Raw genomic sequence first — 9,905 nt, 5'->3', positions numbered from 1 at the left:
GACAATTTCATATGACACCGCTAGAAAAAACTGCCGGTCAAACCGAAAAGATCCGTTCCATTTGATACGAGGATTCTTTCTTTTCGCACAGGAGTCCTTACTGGTAGGGGACAGAAATAATGTCTCCCTGTTAACATTGTCTACAACGGCAAGCTGGCAGCCTTGCCTCGTTGTATGTCATTACTTGAGTCGAGATATTGTTTAATTTGTTACAATGGTTTGGCTACAGCCATGCTGGAGCACCACCTTTAGTCGAGCAAATCGACCTCAGGACCTATTCTTTGTAAGCTTAGTACTTGTTCTATCGGTCTCTTAGGCCGAACCGCTAGGTTACGGGGTCGTAAGCACACCAGCATCGGTTATCAAGTGATGCTGGGGGACAAACACAGATACAAACACACACACACACACACAGACGCATACATACATACATACATACATACATACATACATACATACATAACATACATACATACATACATACATACATACATATATATACGACGGGCTTCTTTCAGTTTCCGTCTATCAAATCCACTTACAAGGCTTTGGTAGGCCCGAGGTTTTAGTAGAAGACATTTGCTCAAAGTGGCACGCAGTGGGACTGAACCTGGAACCATGAGGTTGGCAGCAAGCTACTTTATTTCATTAAGATTTGCCATAAAAGCATTACAAAGAGTAGCTTGCGGGCTGGACATATACATTAGGGAGGTGAATGATGAAACAAAGATGATATTGATGAGAGAAGGCAGAAAACGCCCGCCGATTTTCTGCTTCTCTAAAACATTGTCCCCTTTTCCCAACAGAAATGACAGTTTTTACAATTATTGGACTTAATAGTCCATTACAAATATATACAATAAATTATTCAATATATACACAATGTATAAGATCAATCCGTCTCATCGGAGCCCGCAAGCAAATGACCCACCGCCGCCTGGTAATACTATCGCACCCCATGACGCCGGTTGGCAGACTAATGCCTGAGGGTCGCATCAAGTGGTTTCTAGCGGCGGAAGCCCTGAACTATAATGGGCTTGTCCCACGGAGAACATTTCTGCTTACTTTTGGGTACCCCATCGTGCACACACACACACACATACATATATACACACACATATATATGTATATATATATATATATATATATATATATGTGTGTGTGTGTGTGTGTGTGTGTGTGTGTGTGTATACATAGTTATGTATATGTATGTGTGTATATATATATATATATATAAAGTTAATCCAAACAAGAAAACAAAAAGACAACAACGCAAGGATGTGGAACAAATAAAGTATTATCGGACGTTTCGAGCGGAGCTCTTCGTCGGAAACATAGGAGAAGGAAAGATCCCGAGACGGGAGGACAGAGGAAAAAAATCGCTGGTGGTATTCACGAGGTCACATACTAATATATATATGTATGTATGTATGTATATATCCTTTAACACATTTTTGATTCGTTACAATTGTCTTTTTTACTAACTCTGCTTGCAACGCCAGTTTGCGCAGAAATTCGAAGTGAAAAGTTATGTAATATTTGCAGTTTTAGATATTAAAAGGGATACTGCATCAGACCTGCATCAAAGGTGCCCTCTTATATTGTGCACATTGCCAGAGAAGTGAAGGGGTTTGGGAAGACAAAAAGGACAATTAGTGATGTGGTAATTGGTGCCCCTGGTAAAACATCCAAACCGATATTGAAGAGGCTGAAAGATATTAGAACTGAAGCTCGAATTAAGCAGAACTACAAAACGTTTTTCTCATGTGTATCGCTCCCGTGGAAAACCCTATCAGCCTAAAAATATCTGAACCCTTCAAAATCTTTCAAAACCGCAGATATTACATCAAATTCTTAACGCAATCTCCTATCCTAATGAAGACAGACATTGCAATACACAGATAAAGTGGAAAATGATAAGTGTAGAAATGCCTAAAAATTAATTATATATTAATTATACAGGGCGAGGAGCTGGCAGAGACATTAGCACGCCGGGCGAAATGCGTATCCGTATTTTGTCTGCCGTTACGTTCTGAGTTCAAATCACGCCGAGGTCGACTTTGCCTTTCATCCTTTCGGGGTCGATAAATTAAGTACCAGTTACGCACTGGGGTCGATATAATCGACTTGATCCGTTTGTCTGTCCTTGTTTGTCCCCACTGTGTTTAGCCCCTTGTGGGTAGTAAAAAATAATAAAAATTAAATATATTTAAGAATGTTCAATCTGAAGATGAAACATCATTTGAAATCTCTATGGTGAAATGGAAGGAGAATAAATCGTACGACTTACTTATGTTGGAAAGCGTTGTTCGTTCCTCGGTGATCCAAATCATGGCAAAGACAGGCGACTATGAGGGCTAAAACTTCTTTCTCACTTAACTGCTTCTGAATACGGGATGTCTTCCAAAAATCAAGAAAATATACGAAATAGTTTGAAGAGTAATAAAGCAAACAACATCTGATACTCAACTCTTCTCTAAGTACATTTCTGTTATATCTATATGTGTATGTGAAATGGAATAGATAAGTAAATAGATAGACAGAACTAGATAGACAGATAGCCAGTAAAAAGAGACAGATGATAAAACCAGACAGGTGATAAAACCAGACAGGTGATAAAAACACAGTTGTATGGCGTAAAAAATTGTTTACATTTTAACTAATGATTGATGAAATATTTTCGAAGTGTGTTAAATAATTAAATTATATAAATTTCTTAATTGAGTTTCCGTGCAAAAGCAAAATCTCAAAAACAGGTTCTCTGAGGAAATGTCAATTCTTGGCAGAACCCCTTTCTGTTTGTGAACGTTCCTGACATTTTCTCATTCATACATTTAACAGTTAAGCTGATGATACAAAGATATCACAGGTAGATAAAAACTCTGAGACAAAACAATATGGAGTAAAATTGGAATGCAATATACAAGTGGGCTGAAAAATACATTATTCAGTTCAATGAAGACTAATTCAAGCGTCCCACTATCAACAAATAAACAATGCGATTAGAACACACATGGCCAGAGTTATTGCAATGACATAGTCACTATAAGTGCATTATCTGGGAATCTGTAAGAATAATGATGCAACATTCTCTGTGAATTTAATGTAATGGCAAAAATAGGCAGGCGATTTGCTGGATTTTGAAATCATTCAGAATAAGAAAAAAGGAAACGATGTTGTTTCTTGTGGAGAATATTTCTTCTCAGTCGCCCGGACTGCTACGTCAAAACTAACAGCGGGACACGGTGTCATCCTGAACTCTTACAGCAAGAATCTTGCGTCAGTGAAGTTGATGAGCTCAAGAAACATTCAAGTAAATCTTTATCTATGGCAGCATATGATCCAACAACACGGCATTCTTGATGATGTTTTATATCATATGATATATTACGATATATCACAAACTACCTTACTAACTATGAAATTAATAATCTTTAATATTAATGAAAACACTATCAAGTAGATTACACTATCAAGTAGGCGCAGGAGTGGCTGTGTGGTAAGTAGCTTGCTAACCAACCACATGGTTCCGGGTTCAGTCCCACTGCGTGGCACCTTGGGCAAGTGTCTTCTACTATAGCCCCGGGCCGACCAATGCCTTGTGAGTGGATTTGGTAGACGGAAACTGAAAGAAGCCTGTCGTATATATATATATGTGTGTGTGTGTGTGTTTGTGTGTCTGTGTTTGTCCCTCTAGCATTGCTTGACAACCGATGCTGGCGTGTTTATGTCACCGTCACTTAGCGGTTCGGCAAAAGAGACCGATAGAATAAGTACTGGGCTTACAAAGAATAAGTCCTTGGGTCTAGTTGATCGACTAAAGGCGGTGCTCCAGCATGGCCGCAGTCAAATGACTGAAACAAGTAGAAGAGAAAAGAGAGAGAGTACATATGAAAGGAAACTGTATTCTTCGTTTCATTCATTAACTGAAGTAGGTTCTCTGAATATATCATTAGGTGTTTGGCAGAGTTCCAGTAGCTGTATTCTCTTAACCAGCAATACAAAATTGATTACAGTATTATTACCACTGGCAGAGATTCATATTTGGTAAAGCAACTAATTCAGTTTTCTTGGAACGTAAAGCGTCAAATATCCTAACCTTCATTTTGATCTCTTGTATAATCTCCTGCAGCTTAAGTATATATATGTATATATTGTTGTATTTCGGAATGGTCATTTTGCCAGTTTAGCCAATAAAAACACACGCACTATATATTTGGTGTTACTTTGCATCAGCGTTATTTATTTTTTACATTAATCTTATTCATATTTCTGCCAGAGTTCTTTCGTCACATAATTGTTTATAATTTTCACCTTTAAAGGCATTTCAATATGCAGGTCACCTGATGAAATTTCAGAAATAAAATTTATCCTATTTTAGAAGTAAATTTATTACCATTCACTTCAGGACAGGTAACCACTCTAAGTTGTGGTTCCTGACCGACCACACGTGTGCTGAGGCTCGCTACGGAATTTTATATTTAGATATAACTGGAGTACATATGTGTACGCATGACTTTTGCTTCTGTTTTTTTTTCCATTGGTACTTGTAACTATTTCATTTATTTCTTAACGTATTTTCTACTGATGAGGGGAAAATCCGTTCGATTAATCCCGAAATTGATTCAATATAGAGATAAGGCATTAAAAAAAAAAATTCCATTAGTTTGCTTTCTTCGATTTCAGCAGAACGTGTATTCTTAGTGATGTATAGTGTATGTAGTGATCGACGATTTAAATTCTATTTCTCAGCATATTGGCAGAGACAATTTTTTTTCTTTTGCCCTTATTTATAACTGTTTATATACATATATATATATATATATATATATATATATATATAATATATATATATATATATTATATATATATATATATATATATATATATATGTAAGAATTAAGATATAAACTGAAATTAAGCAATCATACTCGTACCTATATAAAAGGTGCATATGTAGTTTGTACTTAGTGCATGCTCTTGGGCAGCACATATTAGAGCCTCCGTTTCCAGTTTTAAATCACTTTTAGTCTTCCACAGCCATCCTTTTTCTCTGTCTTATTTTCAACATATCTATGAAGTTGTCCATGCATTCTTTTCTTTACCCACCTATTTTCAGTTTCATTTGGTTTCAATTGCTTGTACAGTGCTTTATCTTTGCAATCTTTCATCCTAAACAGGCCTGACTTTCTTACTTCTAATAAAAGCGGTTCTGTGGCATTTTTTTACATACTATAGCTATGTTGTTTTCTTCTGTTCTAATGCTGTGATCGCATCCAATAAGTCTTCTTCCCCCTCTTTTTCTTGGTACATACAGTTCGTCTGTGTCACTTTTTGGCTGGAGTGTCCCATATCTAGTTAGCAACTTCCTTGTCTTTCTGTCTAAGCTGTTTAGTTCGTCATGCGATTACCCCTGTTCCATATTTAAAGAGTGAAATCCCCCAGTTGTTTATAGCTTCACTCTTATTCCGTCCGTTTAATTTCGACTTAAGGATCAGTCTCAGTCTGCGCAAGTACTCTACCTTACAATTGTCTGTCATTTCTTTCTCCATCAATTTATCCATTTCCAACGTCTCCAAGTACTTATAGCCTGTCTCTTCCATCTGCTTCATAACTTCCCCCGATAACCCGTGCATACACTTGATTTTGCCTCTCTTCAAGACTATCACACCACACTTCCTCGGGACGAACTCCATTCTGATATCAGCACTGAAAGTATACACCGTATCAACAAGGGAACTGACTTGGGCTTCATCTTTACCATAAAGTTTGAGGTCACCCATGAATTACAAGTGGTTGACTTTTTGTTGGTGGCTTTTGAATACATACCCAGGAAGATGCCCCTCCTGATTTCTACTGTCCCTAAACTTCTTGCGTATGCTGTCAGGTACGTCCTCCAATTCGTTATACTTTTTCCAAGCAATCACTCAAAATTCGATGCAATACCAAATAGGTTCATACATTCCATTATCCAAGAATGTGGGATCATATCGTACGCCTTACGATAGTCGATCCATGACATGGCTAAGTTACTTTTCCTCCTCTTGCAGTCTCTAAGTACAGTTTTGTCTGCCAGGAGTTGATCCTTGGTACCTCTGCATTTACGCTTGGAATCCTTCTGCTCATGTGGCGGGACTCCACTTTTTTCCTGATGTTCCTACACTGCGATTATTCCAGTCAATAACTTCCACATGAGTGGCAAGCAGGATATCAGCCTGTAATTGTCTACCGTATTACCTGTATCGATGTTTTTCAAGCACCGTACTCTCCTACCCAATTTCAACCATTCTAGTGGTATTTGGTCGGCATTTAACAAGGTGTTGAGTTGCACAGCTATTCGTGCATGACATTCACCAAATCTTTTGATCCAGTAGCTCATTTTTTTTTCGCTGATTTCCTTCACTTCCCTAACCGAAATGACTAGTTCTGCCCGTATGGACAGACTATTATTATTATTATTATATTATTATTATTATTGAGTGAGAGAGCAGCGCAAGCCATCAAAGTGACACTGGGGTAAAATATACGAAGCCCAGTAAACACATCATGACTACCCGTCTGATAAGGGTACACCAGGAACATGCATCACAACCATATGCGCGCGACATGATTTCATATCAAGATAAACAGCACATGACCTTGCAGGTGGGGCCCAGTTAGAATTTTCTTCTGGTCGAGTAACCCATTCTGCTCAAAAGGTCCCTGAATTAGGGTTGTTTAAGGATGTTGAACAAAACACCCATGTTTCCAGAGGTGAATTATTCAAACCCCAAAAAATCCCTCTCAACACATGGCTATGATGGTCCCCACTACTTCTGCTCATGATCAGAAATACACATATTGTCAACCACTAAGGGACATGCTCAACTGGTTAAGGTCAAACAACTGACAAGCAAATCTGTGGTATTGGGCAGAGATTTGCTGTAGCCTATCTTTTATACCAAGACAAAACAATGTACATAATAACACTTCCAATCAGTTAAGATCAGAAGCCATGAGAGCCACTGCCTGGTACTGCATCAGGGCATTTATTATTATTATTATTATTATTATTATTATTATTATTTTATTATTATTATTATTATTATTATTATTAATGATAATAATAATAATAATAATAATAATATTATTAATATTATCATCGTTATTATTATTATTATTGTTATTATTATTACTATCATTATTATTGTTATTATTATTATTATTATTATTCAGTAGTTTTATTTTTATAGCGTGCTTTCACTTCACTAACGAGCGCAGCTCTGTGTACCTTGGGTATGTGCTGTGATTTGTTGTGATGCTCTGATGGTTATTGTATGGAAAGTGTTCTGCGTAGGATGTGTGCAGTGCCTAGTAGTGCAATTTTCTGTATGTTATATGTGTTTGTAAGTCCTGGTGTTTTTGTTATGTATTTGTCTGAATATTTTTTTATCATGCCTAATGCACCTACTATGATAGGAATTGTTTCTGTTTTCAGGTTCCACATTCTAGTTACCTCTATTTCCAGGTCTTTGTATTTTGAGAGTTTCTCCATTTCTTTTAGAGACACATTGTCATCAGCCGGTATTGATACATCAATTAGAAAGCATTTTTTTTCTTCATGATCTCTGACAACTATATCTGGTCTGTTGGCCTTAATTTCTCTATCTGTGTGTATCGGCATATCCCAGAGTATGGTTGCTTTCTCGTTTTCTGTGATCTTTTCTGGTGTGTGCCTATACCATCTTTTTTCTGTAGTTATTCCATAATGTTGGCATAGCTTCCAATGTATGTAGGTTCCAACTCTGTCATGTCTGTGAATATATTCCTTCTTAGCCAGGACTGGGCAGCTAGAGATAATATGATTTATTGTTTCTTGTCCATCTCCACATATTCTGCAGTTACTTGTAATATTTCTTTTCATTACATGTTTTTGGTAATTTCTGGTGGGGAGGCTTTGGTCTTGTGCTGCAATTAAAAATCCCTCTGTTTCTGCTTTGAGTCCTGAACTTCTCAAACATTGCTGGGATTTTTCTTTGTCTATTTCTTTTGCGTTTAGTTTAGTGCAGTATTTACCATGAAGGAGCTTTTCTTGCCATCGTTTTATCATGGCTCGTTGCTGTTCTATTTTTAGTTTGGGTTTCATTTGATTTATAGCTTTTGTTGTTTCTTCATCATCTTCTTCTTCTTCTTTGTGTTTATTAGGTGGTATGATTTCTTGTTTGTATTTGTCAGCTTCCTTAAATACTGAGAACAGTTTTTTGTTTTGCTCGTGTTTTGCTGCTATCTGGATCAGTTTTCCTTCCTTCTGAAGTAGGTATTTTTGCAGTCCTATGGTGGTTATTTTATAGTAGTTTTCCAGCTGTATAAGGCCTCTACCACCTTCTATACGTTGTATATATAGTCTTTCTATGTCAGATTTTGGGTGATGCATCCTAGATCCTGTCAGTATTTTTCTTGTTTTCCTATCTATTTTGGACAGTTCAGTTCGTGTCCAGTTAAGGATATTGTAGCTGTAACTTATAACTGGGACAGCTAAAGTGTTGAAACCTATTATCTTGTTTTTTAGCATTGAGCTCTGTTTTTAGTATTGATCTAACTCGTCTATAATATTCTTTTTTTATTTTCTCTTTCATTTGTGTGTGTTGTGTCTTATCTAGTTCATGGATTCCTAAGTATTTGTAAGTTTATTATTATTATTATTATCATTATTATTATTATTATTATTATTATTATTATTATTATATTATTATTATTATTTTATTATTATTATTATTATTATTATTATTATTATTATTTATTATTATATATATATATATTCATGTAGTGCAATTTAGATGCTTTATTGTGTGACTTTAGAAATTCATGTGCAATCCCTTCCATGCTATTTTATTTGTACCATTTGGAATGTTCCACAGAGTACACGTAGACAATAAAACAAAACTCGAAGGTTTGTTTATAAGATATTTACTTACACCATTTTACGGGCGTTTCATTAACACAAAATGATTATTAGTTACATAGAGAAAATTACGTAATGATGTGTGATTGTCAAAACATCAGAGACGTGTAACTTTCATGCATAATATCATTGTATAATAGAAATGTTAACCGACTAATCTATCATAAGGTAGGAGAGGAGCTGTCAACATTTCTACAATCCAGTGCTGTTATATATGAAAATTACGTCTCTGATGATTTGACAATATCTCTTGACAATGTAACTAACATTGCGTAACTAAGAATTGTCTTATGTTAATGAAATATTCTTAAGATGGCGTAATATCTTATAACATTCTCTCGTGTTTTTTAACTTCTCCCTCTCTCATTCACACACTCACTCTCTCTCTCTCTCTCTCTCTACCCCCCCCATATATATATATATATTCGTACATATACATATATATACATATATATATTTGTACATATACACACACACATATATATATATATATATATATATATAAATATATCAATGGAAAGGATGAGATATTTAGACTAGTAATTAATGATAGTCCTCCTAAAAAATTTTCAAACACTTACCTTTACGATAGAAAACATCACCTGGCACACGTTAAAGGCATGTCTCCAGTTGTGATATGCAACATTTCGGTAATTCTTTCTGATTGTCAGTAGCCAACGGCACAATGTCTGTGGAGAAGAAACCATTAAAACATATATTAGAAAATTGATAGAAAATACTATGAATGGTTAGAGTAGCCTAGAATGATTGAAGTATCCTATATTGCAGAAAGATGTTCAGTTATTTAGTTAAATTTTCGTTACAATTTAGTTATAATACACACCATCTTTAATCCCTACTCCAGGTGTGTTGGAGGGAGTGGGGATAAAAATCCATCGAAATCTAGTACTATTTAACGTTGATTGTAATGTACCACTGTCAGGTACCATTATAGATTAAATGG

The 9,905-nt window shown here is 35.8% G+C and overlaps 1 protein-coding gene across 2 annotated transcripts in view; it reads right to left on the bottom strand.

Moving 5' to 3' along the window:
• LOC115220834 (dual 3',5'-cyclic-AMP and -GMP phosphodiesterase 11A-like) overlaps positions 1-9,905 on the bottom strand; it is a 290,583-nt gene that overhangs the window by 48,466 nt on the left and 232,212 nt on the right. For both annotated transcript variants that reach the window (XM_029791013.2, XM_036510552.1), the window contains 2 exons: positions 9,523-9,630; positions 2,291-2,400 (listed from right to left, as the gene is read on the bottom strand). In XM_029791013.2, coding sequence (XP_029646873.1) covers positions 2,291-2,400; positions 9,523-9,630 — 218 coding nt within the window. The remainder of the gene's footprint in view (positions 1-2,290; positions 2,401-9,522; positions 9,631-9,905) is intronic.

The sequence above is a fragment of the Octopus sinensis genome, linkage group LG17 (assembly GCF_006345805.1).
Source record: "Octopus sinensis linkage group LG17, ASM634580v1, whole genome shotgun sequence".
NCBI classification, from domain to species: domain Eukaryota; kingdom Metazoa; phylum Mollusca; class Cephalopoda; order Octopoda; family Octopodidae; genus Octopus; species Octopus sinensis.
Note: the sequence above shows the minus strand (reverse complement) of the source record. Positions and strands in the feature narration are given on the sequence as shown.